Source organism: Bufo bufo, chromosome 7, assembly GCF_905171765.1.
Source record: "Bufo bufo chromosome 7, aBufBuf1.1, whole genome shotgun sequence".
Taxonomy (NCBI): Eukaryota; Metazoa; Chordata; class Amphibia; order Anura; family Bufonidae; genus Bufo; species Bufo bufo.
In genome coordinates, this window is record NC_053395.1 from 232,488,177 (window position 1) to 232,515,033 (window position 26,857).

The 26,857-nt window shown below is 51.0% G+C and overlaps 1 protein-coding gene across 10 annotated transcripts in view; it reads right to left on the bottom strand.

Moving 5' to 3' along the window:
- The window catches only part of MYLK (myosin light chain kinase), a 156,897-nt gene that overhangs the window by 66,409 nt on the left and 63,631 nt on the right, over window positions 1-26,857 (bottom strand). For all 10 annotated transcript variants that reach the window (XR_005780541.1, XR_005780540.1, XR_005780538.1 and 7 more), the window contains exons 9-13: window positions 26,591-26,794; window positions 23,286-23,420; window positions 20,194-20,346; window positions 6,113-6,250; window positions 5,464-5,661 (exon numbers count right to left, since the gene is read on the bottom strand). Coding sequence is in view for 5 of the 10 variants with exons in the window: in XM_040440698.1 (XP_040296632.1) it covers window positions 5,464-5,661; window positions 6,113-6,250; window positions 20,194-20,346; window positions 23,286-23,420; window positions 26,591-26,794 (828 nt within the window). In the remaining 5 variants the exon portion in view is untranslated. The remainder of the gene's footprint in view (window positions 1-5,463; window positions 5,662-6,112; window positions 6,251-20,193; window positions 20,347-23,285; window positions 23,421-26,590; window positions 26,795-26,857) is intronic.

The following is a 26,857-nucleotide window of genomic DNA, read 5'->3' on the forward strand; positions in this document are numbered from 1 at the left end:
TACTGCACAGGGTTTACCATACCCGATTTTGGTACTGTTATGGGGTGTCTCTAGATGGTATATTAGAAGGCTTCTGTATTTGGCATAGTGTCTGCTACAATATTGAAGGGGTACCTGTGTCTGTTGCACTGTTATGGGGGTACCTGTGTCTGGTGCACTGTTATGGGGGTACCTGTGTCTGGTGCACTGTTAGGGGGGTACCTGTGTCTGGTGCACTGTTAGGGGGGTACCTGTGTCTGGTGCACTGTTATGGGGGTACCTGTGTCTGGTGCACTGTGTTGGGGGTACCTATGTCTGGTGCACTGTTATGGGGGTACCTATGTCTGGTGCACTGTTATGGGGGTACCTGTGTCTGGTGCACTGTTATGGGGGTACCTGTGTCTGGTGCACTGTTATGGGGGTACCTGTGTCTGGTGCACTGTTATGGGGGTACCTGTGTCTGGTGCACTGTTATGGGGGTACCTGTGTCTGGTGCACTGTTATGGGGGTACCTGTGTCTGGTGCACTGTTATGGGGGAACCTGTGTCTGGTGCACTGTTATGGGGGAACCTGTGTCTGGTGCACTGTAGCTGCACTGCTATTGAACCAGGGCTGAGTGCCCTCCTGCGGCTCTGAGACAACACAAGATGAGACATTTCATTAGAGAGCAAATCTCCGACTACTGACACCAGGAACGGTCACTGAAGAGATTCCCCCCGGCCCAGAGGCTACACTGCAGCCAACATGGGGAAGATGGCAACTGCGCAGGGTTTACCGTACTGCGCAGGGTTTACCGTACTGCGCAGGGTTTACCGTACTGCGCAGGGTTTACCGTACTAGGCAGGGTTTACCGTACTAGGCAGGGTTTACCGTACTGCGCAGGGTTTACCGTACTAGGCAGGGTTTACCGTACTGCGCAGGGTTTACCGTACTGCGCAGGGTTTACCGTACTGCTCAGGGTTTACCGTACTAGGCAGGGTTTACCGTACTGCGCAGGGTAAACCGTACTGCGCAGGGTATACCGTACTGCGCAGGGTATACCGTACTGCGCAGGGTTTACCGTACTGCGCAGGGTATACCGTACTGCGCAGGGTATACCGTACTGCGCAGGGTTTACCGTACTGCGCAGGGTTTACCGTACTGCGCAGGGTAAACCGTACTGCGCAGGGTTTACCGTACTGCGCAGGGTTTACCGTACTGCGCAGGGTATACCGTACTGCGCAGGGTTTACCGTACTAGGCAGGGTTTACCGTACTGCGCAGGGTAAACCGTACTGCTTAGGGTATACCGTACTGCGCAGGGTATACCGTACTGCGCAGGGTATACCGTACTGCTCAGGGTTTACCGTACTGCGCAGGGTATACCATACTGCGCAGGGTATACCGTACTGCTCAGGGTTTACCGTACTGCGCAGGGTATACCGTACTGCGCAGGGTATACCGTACTGCTCAGGGTTTACCGTACTGCTCAGGGTATACCGTACTGCGCAGGGTTTACCGTACTGCGCAGGGTTTACCGTACTGCGCAGGGTATACCGTACTGCGCAGGGTATACCGTACTGCGCAGGGTTTACCGTACTGCGCAGGGTATACCGTATTGCGCAGGGTTTACCGTACTGCTCAGGGTTTACCGTACTGCACAGGGTTTACCGTACTGCACAGGGTATACCATACTGTATAGGGTAAACCATACTCTACAGGGTATACCGTACTCTACAGGGTATACCGTACTCTACAGGGTATACCGTACTGTAAAGGGTAAACCGTACTGTACAGGGTATACCATACTGCTCAGGGTATACCATACTGTAAAGGGTAAACCGTACTGTACAGGGTATACCGTACTGTACAGGGTATACCGTACTGCGCAGGGTTTACCGTACTGTACAGGGTATACCATACTGTAAAGGGTAAACCGTACTGTAAAGGGTAAACCGTACTGTACAGGGTATACCATACTGCTCAGGGTATACCGTACTCTACAGGGTATACCGTACTGTAAAGGGTATACCGTACTGTAAAGGGTATACCGTACTGCGCAGGGTTTACCGTACTGCGCAGGGTTTACCGTACTGCGCAGGGTTTACCGTACTGCGCAGGGTTTACCGTACTGCGCAGGGTATACCGTACTGCGCAGGGTTTACCATACTGCGCAGGGTATACCGTACTGTGCAGGGTATACCGTACTGCGCAGGGTATACCGTACTGTAAAGGGTAAACCGCACTGCAAAGGGTAAACCGTACTGTAAAGGGTAAACCGTACTCTACAGGGTATACCGTACTGCGCAGGGTGTACCGTACTGTAAAGGGTAAACCGTACTGTACAGGGTATACCGTACTGCTCAGGGTATACCATACTGCTCGGGGTATACCATACTGTATAGGGTAAACCGTACTCTACAGGGTATACCGTACTGTACAGGGTATACCATACTGTAAAGGGTAAACCGTACTGTAAAGGGTAAACCGTACTGTACAGGGTATACCGTACTGCTCAGGGTATATCGTACTGCTCAGGGTATACCGTACTGCGCAGGGTATACCGTACTGCTCAGGGTTTACCATACTGTATAGGGTAAACCATACTCTACAGGGTATACCGTACTGCTCAGGGTATACCATACTGCTCAGGGTATACCGTACTGCACAGGGTTTACCGTACTGCACAGGGTATACCATACTGCACAGGGTTTACCGTACTGCACAGGGTTTACCATACTGTATAGGGTAAACCATACTCTACAGGGTATACCGTACTGCTCAGGGTTTACCGTACTGCGCAGGGTATACCATACTGCGCAGGGTATACCGTACTGCTCAGGGTATACCGTACTGCTCAGGGTAAACCGTACTGCTCAGGGTATACCATACTGCTCAGGGTATACCGTACTGCACAGGGTATACCGTACTGCTCAGGGTTTACCGTACTGCACAGGGTTTACCGTACTGCTCAGGGTATACCATACTGTAAAGGGTATACCATACTGTAAAGGGTATACCGTACTGCACAGGGTTTACCATACTACTCGGGGTATACCATACTGCATAGGGTAAACTGTACTCTACAGGGTATACCGTACTCTACAGGGTATACCGTACTGTAAAGGGTAAACCGTACTGTACAGGGTATACCGTACTGTACAGGGTATACCGTACTGCACAGGGTAAACCGTACTGCTCAGGGTTTACCGTACTGCTCAGGGTATACCATACTGCTCAGGGTATACCATACTGTAAAGGGTATACCGTACTGTAAAGGGTATACCATACTGTAAAGGGTATACCGTACTGCGCAGGGTATACCGTACTGCGCAGGGTTTACCGTACTGCACAGGGTTTACCATACCCGATTTTGGTACTGTTATGGGGTGTCTCTAGATGGTATATTAGAAGGCTTCTGTATTTGGCATAGTGTCTGCTACAATATTGAAGGGGTACCTGTGTCTGTTGCACTGTTATGGGGGTACCTGTGTCTGGTGCACTGTTATGGGGGTACCTGTGTCTGGTGCACTGTTAGGGGGGTACCTGTGTCTGGTGCACTGTTAGGGGGGTACCTGTGTCTGGTGCACTGTTATGGGGGTACCTGTGTGTTGCACTGTGTTGGGGGTACCTATGTCTGGTGCACTGTTATGGGGGTACCTATGTCTGGTGCACTGTTATGGGGGTACCTGTGTCTGGTGCACTGTTATGGGGGTACCTGTGTCTGGTGCACTGTTATGGGGGTACCTGTGTCTGGTGCACTGTTATGGGGGTACCTGTGTCTGGTGCACTGTTATGGGGGTACCTGTGTCTGGTGCACTGTTATGGGGGAACCTGTGTCTGGTGCACTGTTATGGGGGAACCTGTGTCTGGTGCACTGTAGCTGCACTGCTATTGAGGTACCTGTGTCTGTTGCACTGTTATGGGGGTACCTGTGTCTGTTGCACTGTTATGGGGGTACCTATGTCTGGTGCACTGTTATGGGGGTACCTGTGTCTGGTGCACTGTTATGGGGGTACCTGTGTCTGGTGCACTGTTATGGGGGAACCTGTGTCTGGTGCACTGTTATGGGGGAACCTGTGTCTGTTGCACTGTTATGGGGGAACCTGTGTCTGGTGCACTGTTATGGGGGAACCTGTGTCTGTTGCACTGTGTTGGGGGTACCTGTGTCTGGTGCACTGTTAGGGGGGTACCTGTGTCTGGTGCACTGTTATGGGGGTACCTGTGTGTTGCACTGTGTTGGGGGTACCTGTGTCTGTTGCACTGTTATGGGGGTACCTATGTCTGGTGCACTGTTATGGGGGTACCTATGTCTCTTGCACTGTTATGGGGGTACCTATGTCTCTTGCACTGTTATGGGGGTACCTATGTCTCTTGCACTGTTATGGGGGTACCTATGTCTCTTGCACTGTTATGGGGGTACCTATGTCTGGTGCACTGTAGCTGCACTGCTATTGAGGTACCTATGTCTGGTGCACTGTTATGGGGGTACCTGTGTCTGTTGCACTGTTATGGGGGTACCTATGTCTCTTGCACTGTGTTGGGGGTACCTATGTCTGGTGCACTGTTATGGGGGTACCTGTGTCTCTTGCACTGTGTTGGGGGTACCTGTGTCTGTTGCACTGTTATGGGGGTACCTGTGTCTGTTGCACTGTTATGGGGGTACCTGTGTCTGGTGCACTGTTATGGGGGTACCTGTGTCTGTTGCACTGTTATGGGGGTACCTGTGTCTGGTGCACTGTTATGGGGGTACCTGTGTGTTGCACTGTGTTGGGGGTACCTGTGTCTGTTGCACTGTTATGGGGGTACCTATGTCTGGTGCACTGTTATGGGGGTACCTATGTCTCTTGCACTGTTATGGGGGTACCTATGTCTCTTGCACTGTTATGGGGGTACCTATGTCTGGTGCACTGTAGCTGCACTGCTATTGAGGTACCTATGTCTGGTGCACTGTTATGGGGGTACCTGTGTCTGTTGCACTGTTATGGGGGTACCTATGTCTCTTGCACTGTGTTGGGGGTACCTATGTCTGGTGCACTGTTATGGGGGTACCTGTGTCTCTTGCACTGTGTTGGGGGTACCTGTGTCTGTTGCACTGTTATGGGGGTACCTGTGTCTGTTGCACTGTTATGGGGGTACCTGTGTCTGTTGCACTGTTATGGGGGTACCTGTGTCTGTTGCACTGTTATGGGGGTACCTGTGTCTGGTGCACTGTGTTGGGGGTACCTATGTCTGGTGCACTGTTATGGGGGTACCTATGTCTGTTGCACTGTTATGGGGGTACCTGTGTCTGTTGCACTGTTATGGGGGTACCTGTGTCTGTTGCACTGTGTTGGGGGTACCTATGTCTGTTGCACTGTTATGGGGGTACCTGTGTCTGTTGCACTGTTATGGGGGTACCTATGTCTGGTGCACTGTTATGGGGGTACCTGTGTCTGGTGCACTGCTTTTTGATGTTCTGCGGAGGATGGGAGTGGTTGTTCAGGCTGCACACACGTTTCCTCACCTTGCACGGTCAGCGCGGCCTCCGTCCGGGCCTGCCCCAGGCTGTTCCAGGCCTCACAGGTGTATTTGCCGGTGTCCTCGGGAAACACCTCCTGGATGTAGAGGCAGAAGGTGTCGCCGCTCCGCTCAAAGTGAAAATCTTCCGTCTCCTGGATCTCATTACCGTTATGGAACCAGAGAATCTCCGCCGGGGGATGGGCTTAAATCAGAGCAAAGAGCCAATCAGCAGAGACCAGTGACCCGGGGTGTACTAATCACCTGCACAGGTAACAGACACTCTGCGACGACCACCATTACAGCCACCATAAGGGTTGTTACCCTGCTTTCAGAAAAGCATAAATAGCATATAAAATGTATGTGTCAGTCTTCACTGTAGTTCTGGACTTCTATTCGTGAACCTGCCATAAAGGGGGAGTACATGGAATCTCACTGTGTAGTCATAACCCCCGGTATCAGTGGTCTGCTCCACTATCCTGCATCCAGCAGGAGAGAGATGGCCTGTATGGATCGGACCACTGCACACAGATAACGGGGGTTCTGACTACACAAAGGGATAGGAAAATCAGTGACATGTGTCACACACGGGGCCCCCTCTCCAGAAAACCCCCTACAGTTCAGCGCAGTCAGTCGCTCGCACGGAGCGGAATTACCTGTCACTTCCACGCTCATCACAACCTGACTCCCATCCATCACCTGGAGATCACTGAGGCCTTTCACAAAAACCGGAGCAAAACTGACGCTGGGAGTCACAGACCGGGAACCTTCCAGCTTCCCAGGAGACTCTCTGCCTGTAAAACAAGAGAAAATAGAAGAAGTTACTGAGGGGCCACAGGGGAGACAACCAGGGGCCACAGGGGAGACAACAAGGGGCCACAGGGGAGACAACAAGGGGCCACAGGGGAGACAACAAGGGGCCACAGGGAAGACAACAAGGGGCCACAAGGAATACAACAAGGGGCCACAGGGGAGACAACAAGGGGCCACAGGGGAGACAACAAGGGGCCACAGGGAAGACAACAAGGGGCCACAGGGGAGACAACACAACCTTACATTATGAATCAGAAACACCTTTAATGATTGTGGTTTATAAACAGAGAGCCGTCCATCATTATTGGGGTCAGTTTATAAATAGATGGTGAAATACCACGTACCCCCATATACTGACTATACAGATGGTGAAATACCACGTACCCCCATATACTGACTATACAGATGGTGAAATACCACGTACCCCCCATACACTGACTATACAGATGGTGACATACCACGTACCCCCCATACACTGACTATACAGATGTGACATACCACGTACCCCCCATACACTGACTATACAGATGGTGAAATACCACGTACCCCCATACACTGACTATATAGATGGTGAAATACCACGTACCCCCCATACACTGACTATACAGATGGTGACATACCACGTACCCCCCATACACTGACTATACAGATGTGACATACCACGTACCCCCATACACTGACTATACAGATGGTGAAATACCACGTACCCCCATACACTGACTATATAGATGGTGAAATACCACGTACCCCCATACACTGACTATATAGATGGTGAAATACCACGTACCCCCATATACTGACTATACAGATGGTGAAATACCACGTACCCCCATATACTGACTATACAGATGGTGAAATACCACGTACCCCCATATACTGACTATACAGATGGTGAAATACCACGTACCCCCATATACTGACTATACAGATGGTGAAATACCACGTACCCCCCATACACTGACTATATAGATGGTGAAATACCACGTACCCCCATATACTGACTATACAGATGGTGACATACCACGTACCCCCATATACTGACTATACAGATGGTGAAATACCACGTACCCCCCATACACTGACTATACAGATGGTGAAATACCACGTACCCCCATACACTGACTATACAGATGTGACATACCACGTACCACCATACACTGACTATACAGATGGTGAAATACCACGTACCCCCATATACTGACTATACAGATGGTGAAATACCACGTACCCCCCATACACTGACTATACAGATGGTGAAATACCACGTACCCCCATACACTGACTATATAGATGGTGAAATACCACGTACCCCCATATACTGACTATACAGATGGTGAAATACCACGTACCCCCATATACTGACTATACAGATGGTGAAATACCACGTACCCCCCATACACTGACTATACAGATGGTGACATACCACGTACCCCCCATACACTGACTATACAGATGTGACATACCACGTACCCCCATACACTGACTATACAGATGGTGAAATACCACGTACCCCCATACACTGACTATACAGATGGTGAAATACCACGTACCCCCATACACTGACTATACAGATGTGACATACCACGTACCACCATACACTGACTATACAGATGGTGAAATACCACGTACCCCCATATACTGACTATACAGATGGTGAAATACCACGTACCCCCATATACTGACTATACAGATGTGACATACCACGTACCCCCATACACTGACTATACAGATGGTGAAATACCACGTACCCCCCATACACTGACTATACAGATGGTGAAATACCACGTACCCCCTATACACTGACTATACAGATGTGACATACCACGTACCACCATACACTGACTATACAGATGGTGAAATACCACGTACCCCCATATACTGACTATACAGATGGTGAAATACCACGTACCCCCATACACTGACTATACAGATGGTGAAATACCACGTACCCCCATACACTGACTATATAGATGGTGAAATACCACGTACCCCCCATACACTGACTATACAGATGGTGAAATACCACGTACCCCCCATACACTGACTATACAGATGGTGAAATACCACGTACCCCCATACACTGACTATATAGATGGTGAAATACCACGTACCCCCATACACTGACTATACAGATGGTGACATACCACGTACCCCCATACACTGACTATATAGATGGTGAAATACCACGTACCCCCCATACACTGACTATACAGATGGTGAAATACCACGTACCCCCATACACTGACTATACAGATGGTGACATACCACGTACCCCCTATACACTGACTATACAGATGGTGACATACCACGTACCCCCCATACACTGACTATACAGATGTGACATACCACGTACCCCCCATACACTGACTATATAGATGGTGAAATACCACGTACCCCCATACACTGACTATACAGATGGTGAAATACCACGTACCCCCATATACTGACTATACAGATGGTGACATACCACGTACCCCCATATACAGACAGTAAACCCTGCAGCAATAACAGTGTGTGAACTGTTCCCCTATACTGGATATTACAGCGCTGCGTCCTGCACCGGGTGGGGGGGGGGGGGGTCCAGTTCTTAAGGGGGGGAGGGCACACATCTGCATCCTGGGACCGTCGCCTCTGACTGCCGGGCTCACTATGGAAAAGTAGGATCCTCGGATTGTCAGTAATGTACACACACTGGATATATTGGCAGACTTTCCCACACAATTCCACTCCTGAAATAGCCACAATTCCTGTCCATGGGTCAGAGCCCCGGGGGGGCAAATGCCGCTCACATGTACAGAGCGGGGGGCATCACATAGCTGGAGGAGGGCTGCAGCAAACAACAGGTCCAGCATCCGGTTTACTGACATATGGACCAAGTCCAGCACCAGATTTATCAACATATGGACCAGAACTGGCATCAGATTTACTGACATATGGACCGGGACTGGCATCAGATTTTCGGACATATGGACCGGGACTGGCATCAGATTTACGGACATATGGACCCGATCCGGCATCAGATTTACTGACATATGGACCAGAACTGGCATCAGATTTACTGACATATGGATCGGGTCCGGCATCAGATTTACTGACATATGGACCAGAACTGGCATCAGATTTACTGACATATGGATCGGGTCCGGCATCAGATTTACTGACATATGGACCGGGACTGGCATCAGATTTACTGACATATGGATCGGGTCCGGCATCAGATTTACTGACATATGGACCCGTCCGGCATCAGATTTACTGACATATGGACCAGGACTGGCATCAGATTTACGAACATATGGACCGGGTCCGGCATCAGATTTACTGATATATGGACCGGCATCAGATTTACAGACATATGGACCCGGTCCGGCATCAGATTTACTGACATATGGACCAGGACTGGCATCAGATTTACTGACATATGGACCAGGACTGGCATCAGATTTACTGACACATGGACTGGCATCAGATTTACTGACATATGGACCAGGACTGGCATCAGATTTATTGACATATGGACCAGGACTGGCATCAGATTTACTGACAAATGGACCAGGACCGGCATCAGATTTACTGGTATATAGATCAGGATCGGCATCAGATTTACTGACATATGGACCAGAACTGGCATCAGATTTTCGGACATATGGACCGGGACTGGCATCAGATTTACGGACATATGGACCCGATCCGGCATCAGATTTACTGACATATGGACCAGAACTGGCATCAGATTTTCGGACATATGGACCGGGACTGGCATCAGATTTACGGACATATGGACCCGATCCGGGATCAGATTTACTGACATATGGACCACGACTGGCATCAGATTTACTGACATATGGACCAGGACTGGCATCAGATTTACGGACATATGGACCGGGTCCGGCATCAGATTTACTGACATATGGACCGGCATCAGATTTACTGACATATGGACCAGCATCAGATTTACTAACATATGGACCGGGTCCGGCATCAGATTTACTGACATATGGACCGGCATCAGATTTACTGACACATGGACCGGGTCCGGCATCAGATTTACTGACATATGGACCAGGACTGGCATCAGATTTACTGACATATGGACCAGGACTGGTATCAGATTTACTGACATATGGACCAGGACTGGTATCAGATTTACTGACATATGGACCAGGACTGGCATCAGATTTATTGACATATGGACCGGCATCAGATTTACTGGTATATAGATCAGGATTGGCATCAGATTTACTGACATATGGACCAGAACTGGCATCAGATTTATGGACATATGGACCCGGTGCGGCATCAGATTTACTGACATATGGACCAGCATCAGATTTACTAACATATGGACCGGCATCAGATTTACTGACACATGGACCGGGTCCGGCATCAGATTTACTGACATATGGACCAGGACTGGCATCAGATTTACTGACATATGGACCAGGACTGGTATCAGATTTACTGACATATGGACCAGGACTGGTATCAGATTTACTGACATATGGACCAGGACTGGTATCAGATTTACTGACATATGGACCAGGATTGGCATCAGATTTACTGACATATGGACCAGAACTGGCATCAGATTTATGGACATATGGACCCGGTGCGGCATCAGATTTACTGACGCATGGACCGGCATCAGATTTACTCACATTTAGACCAAGTCCGGCATAAGATTTACTGACGCATGGACCAGGCCTGGCCCCCTAGTTGTGAGTGACAGGAAGAGTTGTAGGAGACCGGGGGGGGCGCCTCCAGGTGTTACAGGTGGAGAAGACCATAAATCGCGGCGTGGAGCGCGGCGTAAATTACCCGACGGTTTATAAATACCGCGGCTGGAAACTGGCGAAGATTCCACAATCCGACTTCTGAGATTTTCCCATCTCAGCGAAGGGCAAAAATAGACGGGACAAAACAAAAAGTGAGAAACGGCAGCCGGAGAACTGTGCCGCCCCCGGCGGGGTTAACCCTTCACCGGCTGGAGCAGACAGAGGCGCGCTGCAAGAAATCAGCCGCGATGACAGGACTGCACCACGCCAGCTATCCTGCCTTCTATCATTGCTGGTATACCTCTCCTACCCTCTGCTTGCTGCCAGAGAACAGAAACAGGGTTACATCTAGAAGCATCCTGATCTAGTCATGATCCTACAGCTGAGGGGTTGTTACAATGTATAAGATCAGATAACTTCTATCACCCTGGAGTCCAGGCCAGGCCAGAGATTTGTGCCACTGCTGAGGGGTTGTTACAATGTATCAGTGCAGATAAACTGTTGAGTCCACGATGCTGGATTGTCTACAGGGGCGTACTATTAAAGCTTTAGAGGTAGCAGTCGCATGTGGACCCTGGTGTCTGAAAGGGCCCCAAGGCTCCAGTAGTGCAAGTGGGGGCCCTGCTACAAAATGTGAACTGTAACAAATGTTCACCTGTGTGAGCAGGACTGGGCCGGGACAGGTTCTCAGTAACAGCAAAAGAAAAAAATCTTATTCACTGACAGCAAGCAGAGATTTGTAGGACACCAGACCTTTAATGGATCTTTTTTTTGTGTCCTGTCATTTTATCTGTGAATAGGTTTTTGTAAGGGAAAAACAGCGCAATTTTTGCCACGCTCCACATTCACATAAATACGCACGTGAATATAGCGCATATTCCTCCTATGACGTGCGCCCGCTCCGACCTCTGACCTCATGCAGGGGCTGCGGAAATGGAGCAAAAATGGAGCACCACGCTGCAGAGTGTCGCCAACGCATAGTGCAGCACCCTACAGATAACTCCCAGCAGCCCCTGCGCGGCGCAGCGCGCATAGGTCCGAGCGCTCGTCCGTGGGAAAACGGGAGCACAAACAACCCTGCGTCCGTCCGCCCCACAGAACTACACAGGGTGGTCAGTGACTCCCTGCAGCCCTTATCTCATCACAGACTGGCCTACACTCCAGTCACATCCAGAGCTGCAGTCACCTTATACTCCAGTCACATCCAGAGCTGCAGTCACCTTACACTCCAGTCACATCCAGAGCTGCAGTCACCTTACACTCCAGTCACATCAAGAGCTGCAGTCACCTTACACTCCAGTCACATCCAGAACTGCAGTCATTTTATACTCCAGTCACATCCACAGCTCTGGGGGTGACAGGAGTCTAAAATTCATTGTGAGGGTGGAATTTGGACTGCAGATCTGGGGGTGACAGGAGTATAAGATACATTGTAAGAGTAGAATTTAGACTGCAGCTTTGGGGTTGACAGGAGTGTAAGATATACTGTAAGGGTAGAATTTGGACTGCAGATCTGGGGGTGACAGGAGTATAAGATACATTGTAAGAGTAGAATTTAGACTGCAGCTTTGGGGTTGACAGGAGTATAAGATATACTGTAAGGGTAGAATTTGGACTGCAGCTCTGGGGGTGACAGTAGCAGGTGAGCGGAGGACTCATTAGTCGCTGTTTGACCCCTCGGACTGTAGGTTTCTGCTCTTCTCTCTGAGAACACAAAATGTGTCTGATCATTGGAGAAAAGTATGTGCCCCCACGGGAAAAACAGGAGGCTCCTCCCACCGCACAGGCCCAGACGCTGAAATCACAGGATTTATACGTGGAGTCACAATATTTGACGTCCTGAGTGAGACCTAGAGCTCTGCTCATCCTGAGCCTCCTGGTGCATGAATGACAGTGATAAGTGACATTTGTGGCATTCTTTATTTTGTAACATTTAGGGCTCATGCACACGAACGCATTTTCTTTCCGTGTCTGCTCCGTTTTGTTTGCGGTTCGTATGTGGAACCATCAACTCCGTGTGCCTTCTGTTCCCGTATGTCCGTATTTCCATTTCACAATTTTTTTTTAACATGTCCTATTATTGTCCGCATTACGGACAAGGACAGGACTGTTCTATTAGGGGCCGGCTGTTCCGTTCTGCAAAATATGGAATGCACACGGATGTCATCTGTAATTTTTGCGGATCAGTTTTTTGCAGACTGCAAAATACATACGGTCGTGTGCATGAGGCCTTACAGCGAGCTTTCTGTTCTTCTGATCTCTCACGGCGTTCTGTGCGTACGAGGCGCAGCTTTCACACACGGCGCTTTCGTGACATTTTGACAGCGTTTGGTTTTTCATACACAGCTTTTTGTTTGCACTATTTTCGGGGTTGGTGGCGTTTTTCCCATAGGATTTTCTATAGAACTTGTAAAAATGCTATAAAAATTCTCTACAAGCGCTTAAATATCCTGGACAAAAAGAGTATGGCGGCATCCGACTGCAAAACCCCCACTGAAAACGCCGCACAAAACGCTACGACGGATGCCCATTCAGCGGCGTCCTCGGCTGTTAGAAAATCTGCACTTTGGAGCAAAGCAGCAAGCGATCCCCGGCCGCTCACTGCGCATGGACAGCACGTTTCCTCCGCGTCCATCAGCGGCGCTCAGCCGTGTACAATCTGCTGTTTAGTCTCTGACAGAAGCAGAGGAGGAATCCCTGGCAGAGGGAGCAGGAAACTGGGGAGGAAGGCCAACCTGGGCGCCGCTCTCCTTACCATCTATGGTCTCCACCACGAGCCAGGGTCCCTCCGGCCATTAATCTCCCCAGTGACTGCTCGCTGCAGGTACAAAGCTCATGTTATGACACATTTCCAGCATCAGGGGAACCTGCAGCTCATCACTGCCACAGGGGGGAATGTGCTGCAGACATGATCCCCCATCCCCCAGGAACACAGAGGGTTGCAGACTTCAAGAGAATGAAAGAACACTGGGAAACTGGAGTTTGGAGCTACAACTACTCTGTGTGCACCGTCCTGCACCCCCTGTAATCCTGTGCACCGTCCTGCACCCCTGTAATCCTGCGCACCGTCCTGCACCCCTGTGATCCTGTGCACCGTCCTGCGCCCCTGTGATCCTGTGCCCCTGTAATCCTGTGCACCGCCCTGCGCCCCTGTAATCCTGTGCACCGCCCTGCGCCCCTGTAATCCTGTGCACCGCCCTGCGCCCCTGTAATCCTGTGCACCGTCCTGCGCCCCTGTAATCCTGTGCACCGTCCTGCGCCCCTGTAATCCTGTGCACCGCCCTGCGCCCCCTTAATCCTGCGCACCGTCCTGCACCCCCTGTAATCCTGTGCACTGTCCTGCACCCCTGTGATCCTGTGCACTGTCCTGCGCCCCTGTGATCCTGTGCCCCTGTAATCCTGTGCACCGCCCTGCGCCCCTGTAATCCTGTGCACCGCCCTGCGCCCCTGTAATCCTGTGCACCGCCCTGCGCCCCTGTAATCCTGTGCACCGCCCTGCGCCCCTGTAATCCTGTGCACCGTCCTGCACCCCTGTAATCCTGTGCACCGCCATGCACCCCCTGTAATCCTGTGCACCGTCCTGCACCCCTGTAATCCTGTGCACCGTCCTGCGCCCCTGTGCACCGTCCTGCACCCCTGTAATCCTGTGCACAGTCCTGCACCCCTGTAATCCTGTGCACCGCCCTGAGCCCCTGTAATCCTGTACACCGCCCTGCACCCCCTGTAATCCTGTGCACCATCCTGCACCCCTGTAATCCTGTGCACCGCCCTGCGCCCCTGTAATCCTGTGCACCGCCCTGCACCCCCTGTAATCCTGTGCACCGTCCTGCGCCCCTGTAATCCTGTGCACCGCCCTGCACCCCTGTAATCCTGTGCACCGCCCTGCGCCCCTGTAATCCTCTGCACCATCCTGCACCCCTGTGCACCATCCTGCACCCCTGTAATCCTGTGCACCGCCCTGCGCCCCTGTAATCCTGTGCACCGCCCTGCGCCCCTGTAATCCTGTGCACCGCCCTGCGCCCCTGTAATCCTGTGCACCGCCCTGCGCCCCTGTAATCCTGTGCACCGCCCTGCGCCCCTGTAATCCTGTGCACCGCCCTGCGCCCCTGTAATCCTGTGCACCCCCCTGCGCCCCCGTAATCCTGTGTGCACCATCCTGCACCCCTGTAATCCTCTGCACCCCTGTAATCCTCTGCACCGTCCTGCACCCCTGTGCACCGTCCTGCACCCCTGTAATCCTGTGCACCGTCCTGCGCGCCTGTAATCCTGTGTGCACCATCCTGCACCCCCTGTAATCCTCTGCACCGTCCTGCACCCCCTGTAATCCTGTGTGCACCATCCTGCAATCCTCTGCACCGTCCTGCACCCCTGTGATCCTGTGCACCGTCCTGCACCCCTGTGATCCTCTGCACCATCCTGCACCCCCTGTACAAGGTCATGCTTCTCCACATTCCTCTGTGCACCGTCCTGCACCCCTGCAATCCTGTGCACCGTCCTGCTCCCCTGTAATCCTGTGCACCGTCCTGCGCCCCTGTAATCCTGAGCACCATCCTGCTCCCCTGTAATCCTGTGCACCGTTCTGCGCCCCTGTAATCCTGTGCACCGTCCTGCGCCCCTGTAATCCTCTGCACCGTCCTGCACCCCTGTAATCCTCTGCACCGTCCTGCACCCCTGTGCACCGTCCTGCACCCCTGTAATCCTGTGCACCGTCCTGCGCGCCTGTAATCCTGTGTGCACCATCCTGCACCCCCTGTAATCCTCTGCACCGTCCTGCACCCCCTGTAATCCTGTGTGCACCATCCTGCACCCCCTGTAATCCTCTGCACCGTCCTGCACCCCTGTGATCCTGTGCACCGTCCTGCACCCCTGTGATCCTCTGCACCATCCTGCACCCCCTGTACAAGGTCATGCTTCTCCACATTCCTCTGTGCACCGTCCTGCACCCCTGCAATCCTGTGCACCGTCCTGCTCCCCTGTAATCCTGTGCACCGTCCTGCGCCCCTGTAATCCTGTGCACCATCCTGCTCCCCTGTAATCCTGTGCACCGTCCTGCGCCCCTGTAATCCTGTGCACCGTCCTGCGCCCCTGTAATCCTGTGCACCGTCCTGCGCCCCTGTAATCCTGTGCACCGCCATGCACCCCCTGTAATCCTGTGCACCGCCATGAACCCCCTGTAATCCTGTGCACCGCCCTGCGCCCCTGTAATCCTGTGCACCGTCCTGCACCCCTGTGCACCGTCCTGCACCCCTGTGCACAGTCCTGCACCCCTGTAATCCTGTGCAGTCCTGCACCCCTGTAATCCTGCGCACCATCCTGCACCCCTGTAATCCTGCGCACCGCCCTGCACCCCTGTAATCCTGTGCACCGCCCTGCGCCCCTGTAATCCTGTGCACCGCCCTGTAATCCTGTGCACCGTCCTGCGCCCCTGTAATCCTGTGCACCGTCCTGCGTGCCTGTAATCCTGTGTGCACCATCCTGCACCCCCTGTAATCCTCTGCACCATCCTGCACCCCTGTGCACCATCCTGCACCCCGTGATCCTCTGCACCGTCCTGCACCCCCTGTACAAGGTCATGCTTCTCCACATTCCTCTGTGCACCGTCCTGCACCCCTGCAATCCTTTGCCCATGATACTGCACCTCCGCAGACCTGTGTGCATTATCCTGCCCCCAGCTGTAATCATGTGCACTGCCATGCTCCCCCATATTGCTCTTTAACCCTGTGATGGGGTACAGGCGCCTCGCTGCCCCTACCCACCCCCCCTGGACACTCAGCTCCTGGACAGATTCTTACATAGCGGTTCAGACCTCATTGTAAAAGGATTAAAGGATAAACCCAGCGTTAAACACATATCAAGGTCAGGAGCAGCGCCTGCACCCCACAGGTGACACAGCGCCCCTCATCCGGTCATGTGACGGTCACAGAACTTTTTATGAAACTGATGCCTGCAATGTTATTTCCTCATCTCCACAGGAAATGCAGAGAAGAGAAGGTCCTGAAGAAAGTAGAAAGAAGAGGAGATCCGCTACGCGATCAAGTGGATTAAGGCGAGTTAAATTTGTTTATTATTTTTAACCCTTCCATCCCTAATTAACTAAGCATTCTGTATTAGGAATGCTATTATTTTCCCGTGGAACCATGTTATAAAGGAAATAATAAAATCGACACAACACCGAACCCAAACCTGAACTTCTGTGAAGAAGTCCGGGTTCGGGTCTCAGTACCAAACATGCCGATTTTTCTCACGCGCGCGGAAAAATCACGCATCTTGTCCGGCCCTCACACGCGACGACCGCGTGGAAGAGGCCTTAGGTCTAAGGATGAGACAAACTTATCAAACAACATTTGAGAAATGTGACATAAAGTAGGAGAACGCAGACGCCAGCAAATCTGACTCCGTTCTCGGTGTCGAGGACCCGCACCTATGAGACATCGGGGGCATATTCTAGTGACATACCCCCATTGTCTGAGATGGGAAAACCCCTTTAAATAACAATGTCATCATTCACTGACAGCAAGCAGAGGTCCGGGAAACAGTAAGGAATTTGGGGGGCAGATTTACTATTGAAAATGGAGCGAAACTACATGAATGTATACGTGGCATAAACTTGGTCTAGACAGTTTGTGTGGTGCAAAGACAAAACTCTGGTGCATGAACGGAATTCTAGAGTAAATGTAGCGCAGGATTAGTGATTGGTGCAGTCTCAGGCAGGTAGATGTGAAGCCGTATTCACACCTGCAGACCGGAGGGCGAGCTCAGTGCATGGGGACAGCCATAAGTCCGCACCTTCCTCCGCATGGTCGCAGTTGTGGGATTTCTCTACGTCCTGTCCACTACAATGTCACACCTGACACGGTAGGTAAAGTAAGGCGGACGTCACAGAATTATCCGCAGTAACCTCAGGGGCTGTGGAGGATAACACTGAACATCCACAGTCCGGACAGATCAAGCTGGTGGATCTAAAACTACAACTCCTACCGTCCACCCCGTACCGCGCTCTGTGTAACGCTCCAGGTGCCGGGCGCAGACTGTCCATCCTGCAGGGCAGAGGCTGCTCCGGATTTCCCTGGATTGAGAGGAAGCCTCCTCCTAGTAAGGAGATTATGACGCCCGCGACCTCTGCCACAATAAGCCACACAGCAATGGTGGGGGCCCAGTCACAACCAGCCGGGCCCCGGGAGAACCACGGCTCCGTCTAGCTGACATCTCAGACCAGTCAATCGGCACTGAAATATCACTCCCATCATGGAGCAACCAAAGGGTAGAAGTATCACTCCCAGCATTCGCCCAAAGCTCTGCAATATCCAGAACCGTAGACTGAAACGTTCTCCAACTTTCTCATGTACCATGTGCTTCACTCCTCACCAGAATATCTGCTTGCTGTCAGTGAAGAGAGTCTAGACAATCCTCAGTGAGCCAAACCCATGTGTAGCACACAACCTGTTCTAATGGTCTGTTACAATGTATCAGTCTGGAGTCCGGGCCGTAGGTCATGGAAAAATGTCTGTGGCCCTTGGCTCTTCTGAAGTAGTAAAGGCCTCTAGGGATATTCAGGGGCCACCCCTCTGTGAATTGGGAAGGGGTACAGAAGCACAGCGCCTTCAGATGAATTTTTTCAGCATGAATCTCATAGTTTCCGCATTATAGGCAGAGAGGAGTGGCGCCAGGTGCCGCTTATCCCCCAGTGATACAGATGTTCTGCCTGTGGATCGCTGCCCATTAATCCTACATGTCACAGACGAGTTCCAGATCCCCGGCCGGGTTCTGCTTACGGTAAATACATGACAGTAATGTGCGTCTTTGCACCGCAAGGTTTATGTTCCGTGATGATTCCGTGCAGACATTTTCCACTGATTTTCTACCTTCATCCCGGGGATTAATCAGGAATTCCAGCTACCGGCCATTAAATCCCGTCTCCTCCCTGTATATCTAGAAATATATGGTCCTCAGCGGGTGCCCGGCCTGGAGCGCAGTTCACCCCCACATTCTGCCTCCCTGCACCTCCTATTCCCCCCCACATGCAGGGAGGTAGAAGAGGTGGAGGTATAAAGTCGCACCTCATCCCATTTGCTTTCTCTGAAGCCACCCGCCATACGCGTTTATGCCCCTTCACCTGAATTAGGCTCGGTCTACACGACGACATTTTGTTGCAACAATTTTTATAATGATCGTCTATGGTGTCGCACGGCAACATGCGACATGCTGCGACCGTCGCAGAAAAATCCCTCTGGCAGCATGTTGCCATGCGACACCATAGACTAGCACTATAAAAATTGTCGCGGGACAAATGTCGTCGTGTAGACCTAGACTTAAACCCCCCGATGACATCACCTGATGAATCCTGCGGCCCCGGACTGGTATAACGAGCTGAGTAATCACACCCATCAGACAAAGTGACATCACTCCCATTTGGATGATACAATTATTAATGTGGAGCGAAGGACTCCGATATAAAAGGGACAACCGCGGTCGCCATTATGAGGGGTTATCAAAGTCCTAGAGGGGATGGCGATCCGATCCTTCGGATTCTCAGGGCGGTTTGCAGAACTGCATGATGGTCCCCATGTTATAGAAGTGGGATCTTCCTTTTTCTCGCCCCGGACGCTGCAGATGGCGCCCGCTGTCATTGCATTTCTCCTGGAGTCGCACTTTAATCGCGCCTTATGGTATAATGTACAGTTGCCGATTTCTGATAGATTTTGTGCTTTGATTTTCAATGTTCCCGATTGCTGTCATTGAATGGAAAGACTCTTTTTATATCCGGAGGCTTCTCGCAGCTGATCGTTTGTTACAGTGGTATCTATTCTGGATGATCCTATGAGGTAAGCAGCCCAGAACGATGCAGTTTACCTGCACTGGTACATTGTAACAAACTATCAGGACAGTAGAAATGTGTGCTGCTGATGAGCTCACAGAGGATTCTCTAGACGGGATACAATTGTAACAAACCCTCAGCTAGGAGAAGTATTCAGGCAGAATGTTATTTTTAGCCTTTTGATGTAGACAGGGATATTATATACAGACAGGAAGCAGAGATCTTTAAATGGTGAGAAAGCGACACACAAAGTAGGTAAGAAGATGGCAGCAGCGCGATTGAAGCTTCGCTTCTAGATTCACAGTCTCGTCTGAGGCAGGAAGGAGCGACTCACCGGCCACAGTCACCGCCGCGCTGCAGGAGGCCGATCCAAGGCTGCTCTGCGCAAGGCAGGTGTAGACGCCCCGATCCTCAGGTAGAGCATCCCGCACCGTCAGCTCTGCGTTCCCATCTTCGTAGGTGGCATGGGCATATCGGATGGGCTGATCTATGGGGGGAAAAGTGATTAGGAAATTAACTAAAAGTGATTTACAACCAGACACAAGTTTATCCATATGAATCTAAATGCAACAGGAATAATTGTCAAAATAGACAAATCATTCAGAAAGTGCAAAAATATTAATTTCTGCAAAAAAACTGCAGCATCAGAGAGCAGTGGTACCCCCATGTGGTGAACAGTGGAACTGCGTGTGAGCTACAAAAGAGAATGGCAATGTAGCAAGAGCCTTGTGTCAGTCATCAACACAACAACTACAGTTACTATACTGATCCTGAGTTACATCCTGTATTATACCCCAGAGCTGCACTCACTATTCTGCTGGTGCAGTCACTGTGTACATACATTACTTATCCTGTACTGATCCTCAGTTACATCCTGTATTATACTCCAGAGCTGCACTCACTATTCTGCTGGTGCAGTCACTGTGTACATACATTACTTATCCTGTACTGATCCCGAGTTACATCCTGTATTATATTCCAGAGCTGCACTCACTATTCTGCTGGTGCAGTCACTATGTACATACATTACTTATCCTGTACTGATCCTGAGTTACATCCTGTATTATACTCCAGAGCTGCACTCACTATTCTGCTGGTGCAGTCACTGTGTACATACATTACTTATCCTGTACTGATCCTGAGTTACATCCTGTATTATACTCCAGAGCTGTACTCACTATTCTGCTGGTGCAGTCACTGTGTACATACATTACTTATCCTGTACTGATCCTGAGTTACATCCTGTATTATACTTCAGAGCTGCACTCACTATTCTGCTGGTGCAGTTACTGTGTACATACATTACTTATCCTGTACTGATCCCGAGTTACATCCTGTATTATATTCCAGAGCTGCACTCACTATTCTGCTGGTGCAGTCACTATGTACATACATTACTTATCCTGTACTGATCCTGAGTTACATCCTGCATTATACTTCAGAGCTGCACTCACTATTCTGCTGGTGCAGTCACTGTGTACATACATTACTTATCCTGTACCGATCCTCAGTTACATCCTGTATTATACTCCGGAGCTGCACTCACTATTCTGCTGGTGCAGTCACTGTGTACATACATTACTTATCCTGTACTGATCCTGAATTACATCCTGTATTATATTCCAGAGCTGCACTCACTATTCTGCTGGTGCAGTCACTGTGTACATACATTACTTATCCTGTACTGATCCTGAGTTACATCCTGTATTATACTCCAGAGCTGCACTCACTATTCTGCTGGTGCAGTCACTGTGTACATACATTACTTATCCTGTACTGATCCCGAGTTACATCCTGTATTATATTCCAGAGCTGCACTCACTATTCTGCTGGTGCAGTCACTATGTACATACATTACTTATCCTGTACTGATCCTGAGTTACATCCTGTATTATACTCCAGAGCTGCACTCACTATTCTGCTGGTGCAGTCACTGTGTACATACATTACTTATCCTGTACTGATCCTGAGTTACATCCTGTATTATACTACAGAGCTGCACTCTCTATTCTGCTGGTGGAGTCACTGTGTACATACATTACTTATCCTGTACTGATCCTGAGTTACATCCTGTATTGTACTCCAGAGCTGCAATCACTATTCTGCTGGTGGAGTCACTGTGTACATACATTACTTATCCTGTACTGATCCTGAGTTACATCCTGTATTATACTCCGGAGCTGCACTCACTATTCTGCTGGTGCAGTCACTGTGTACATACATTACTTATCCTGTACTGATCCTGAGTTACATCCTGTATTATACTCCAGAGCTGCACTCACTATTCTGCTGGTGCAGTCACTGTGTGCATACATTACTTATCTTGTACTGATCCTGAGTTACATCCTGTATTATACTCCAGAGCTGCACTCACTATTCTGCTAGTGCAGTCACTGTGTACATACATTACTTATCCTGTACTGATCCTGAGTTACATCCTGTATTATACTCCAGAGCTGCACTCACTATTCTGCTGGTGCAGTCACTGTGTACATACATTACTTATCCTGTACTGATCCTGAGTTACATCCTGTATTATACCCCAGAGCTGCACTCACTATTCTGCTGGTGCAGTCAATGTGTACATACATTACTCATCCTGTACTGATCCTGAGTTACATCCTGTATTATACTCCAGAGCTGTACTCACTATTCTGCTGGTACAGTCACTGTGTACATACATTACTTATCCTGTACTGATCCTGAGTTACATCCTGTATTATACTCCAGAGCTGCACTCACTATTCTGCTGGTGCAGTCACTGTGTACATACATTACTTGTCCTGTACTGATCCTGAGTTACATCCTGTATTATACTCCAGAGCTGCACTCACTATTCTGCTGGTGCAGTCACTGTGTACATACATTACTTGTCCTGTACTGATCCTGAGTTACATCCTGTATTATACTCCAGAGCTGCACTCACTATTCTGCTGGTGCAGTCACCGTGTACATACATTACTTATCCTGTACTGATCCTGAATTACATCATATATTATACTCCAGAGCTGCACTCACTATTCTGCTGGTGCAGTCACTGTGTACATACATTACTTATCCTGTACTGATCCTGAGTTCCATCCTGTATTATACTCCAGAGCTGCACTCACTATTCTGCTGGTGCAGTCACTGTGTACATACATTACTTATCCTGCACTGATCCTGAGTTACATCCTGTATTATACTCCAGAGCTGCACTCACTATTCTGCTGGTGCAGTCACTGTGTACATACATTATATTGGTTATCCTATACTGATCCAGCAGCAGAACAGTGAGTGCAGCTCTGGAGTATGCTACAGGTTGATCTAGTCTCTGTCGCTATTATCTTTTACATTATGGGGTCAGTACCCTCAGCTCTTAGGGATAATGTGAACTGGGCTCCACCGGGGGCACAGAGACATTCGCACTCGGGGTGTGACTCTTACTATTTAACAACCAGCTGACTTCCGGCTGTGGATCTCCACGCACGGTGCAGCTCAGAACCAGGTCCTCTCCCTCCATCAAGGTTCGGTCCTTTAAGACCTGAGCAAAGCGCGGAGCGAACTGTGCAGCTTCAAACCCTGAAATGACAAAAGAGGAAGAGTAAGGAAGGGGCGTGCGGAATATTGCAATGGGCGAGGGGAAGGCAATTTTACATAAAACATAGGCCTTCATCAGATATGAAGGGACCATTCATTAAACTATGTCACTCCACTCATATCCAGAGCTGCATCAATAAAGAAACCTGTCCTGATAGCAATCTGCTGAATGTGATTAAAGTAGTCCTCAAGAAAGCCAAAGAGCCATTTCACCCCTCAATGTTTTGACCCACCACCACCAGCACTACCCACAGAACCACCAGCACTACCCGCAGAACCACCACCACCAGCACTACCCGCATAACCACCAGCACTACCCACAGAACCACCAGCACTACCCGCAGAACCACCACCACCACCACCAGCACTACCCGCAGAACCACCACCACCAGCACTACCCGCAGAACCACCAGCACTACCCGCAGAACCACCACCCGCAGAACCACCACCACCAGCACTACCCGCAGAACCACCACCCGCAGAACCACCACCACCAGCACTACCCGCAGAACCACCACCACCAGCACTACCCGCAGAACCACCACCACCAGCACTACCCGCAGAACCACCAGCACTACCCGCATAACCACCACCACTACCCGCAGAACCACCACCACTACCCGCAGAACCACCACCACCCGCAGAACCACCACCACCAGCACTACCCACATAACCACCAGCACTACCCGCAGAACCACCACCACCAGCACTACCCGCAGAACCACCACCACCACCAGCACTACCCGCAGAACCACCACCACCACTACCCGCAGAACCACCACCACCAGCACTACCCGCATAACCACCACCAGCACTACCCGCAGAACCACCACCACCACTACCCGCAGAACCACCACCACCAGCACTACCCGCATAACCACCACCAGCACTACCCGCATAACCACCAGCACTACCCGCATAACCACCAGCACCAGCACTACCCGTATAACCACCACCACCAGCACTACCCGCAGAACCACCACCACCAGCACTACCCGCATAACCACCACCAGCACTACCCGCATAACCACCACCAGCACTACCCGCATAACCACCAGCACCAGCACTACCCGCATAACCACCACCACCAGCACTACCCGCATAACCACCAGCACTACCCGTATAACCACCACCACCAGCACTACCCACATAACCACCAGCACTACCCGTATAACCTCCACCACCAGCACTACCCGCCAAAACACCACCACTACCCGCAGAACCACCACCACCAGCACTACCCGCAGAACCACCACCACTACCCGCAGAACCACCACCACCACCCACATAACCACCACCACTACCCACATAACCACCATCACCAGAACCACTAGCAAGAACCTGCACTACCCTCACAACCACCAAAACCACTTCCACTAGAATCACCACAACCACCACCACCAGAACCACAACCACCACCAGCACCATCTCCACTAGAACCACCACCTGCACCAGAACCACCACCACCAGCACCACTTGCACCAGAACCACAACCACCACCTCTACTAGAACCACCACCACTTGCACCAGAATCACCCGCATAGCCACCAGCACCACCTGTACCACCACTACCAGCACCACCACCTGTACCACCACTACCACCTGTACCACCACTACCAGCACCAGCTGTACCACCACTACCAGCACCACCACTACCTGTACCACCACTACCAGCACCACCTGTACCACCACCACCACCACCTGTACCACCAGCACCACCTGTACCACCACCTGTACCACCACCACCTGTACCACCAGCACCACCTGTACCACCACCTGTACCACCACTACCAGCACCACCTGTACCACCAGCACCACCAGCACCACCTGTACCACCACTACCAGCACCACCTGTACCACCACTACCAGCACCACCTGTACCACCACCTGTACCACCACTACCAGCACCACCTGTACCACCACTACCAGCACCACCACTACCAGCACCACCTGTACCACCACCACCACTACCAGCACCACCTGTACCACCAGCACCACCTGTACCACCACTACCAGCACCACCTGTACCACCACCTGTACCACCACTACCACCTGTACCACCACTACCAGCACCACCTGTACCACCACCACCTGTACCACCACTACCAGCACCACCTGTACCACCAGCACCACCTGTACCACCACTACCAGCACCACCTGTACTACCACTACCAGCACCACCGGTACCACCACTACCAGCACCACCTGTACCACTACTACCAGCACCACCTGTACCACCACCTGTACCACCACTACCAGCACCACCACTACCAGCACCACCTGTACCACCACTACCAGCACCACCACTACCAGCACCACCTGTACCACCACTACCAGCACCACCACTACCAGCACCACCACTACCACCACTACCAGCACCACCTGTACCACCACCTGTACCACCACTACCAGCACCACCACTACCAGCACCACCTGTACCACCATCACCAAAACCACCTAAGTCAGAAGGATGAATTTAGATGTAAGGTAGAAATAACAAATAAAAAATGTTGAGAAAGTTTCCACACCCTTTAAACAAACCCTCTATAACAACTCAAAGCATTGTGCCAGATGAACAGACACCGACCCAGCAGGGGCAGAAGTGAGACAGCTCTGGGGGTGACTGGAGCATAGGCAATACTGTAATATAACAGCAGGTTTGTGAATGCAGCTCTGGAGGTGACTGGAATATAAGACATGAGATTCTCCACTCACATCCAGAGCTACAGCCACATGACAGTGTAACAGCAGGAGGACTGCAGCTATGGCCATGACTGGAGTAAAGACATGATATAGCAGCAGTATGAATGCAGCTTTGGTTGTGACTGGAGTATAACACATAACAGCAGGATGAATACAGCTTTAGTCATGACTGGAGTATGGCAACAGCAGTATGAATGCAGCTTTGGTCATGACTGGAGTATAAGACATGGTGTAACCAAGGACCAGTACAATACAAAGTAATTGCTTATCACTATCTATAGACCTAGATGAAGCTGTAGAGCGGCGCCCTCTGGTGGACGCACCTGCTGCGCACTTGTATCCAGCACCGGGCGCTCATCAGATCACGCTTGTCCAGGATATAGTGGTCGGATGTTGGGGCACAGCCGCCCCATTGGCCGCCCTGCACCCCTGGCTGGTAAGTCACTTACGTTTCACCTCCAGGCTCCAGGTACAGGACTGGCGACCGAGCAGATTGGAGATTTCACAGCTGTAGGTGCCGCTGTCTTCTCTCCGTGCCTTCAGCAAGTGGAAGGAATGAGTGTGGCATCCTTCTCCGAGGAGCACCCCCTCCTTTCCCTGCACCCGGGAGCCGTCCTTAAACCATTCAAGATGAGGCGGAGGTTCTCCTGACACTGGGCACAAAGAGGAGCCGTCACTGAACCTCCCCAGCAACACCCTGACAGGTATGTCTAAGC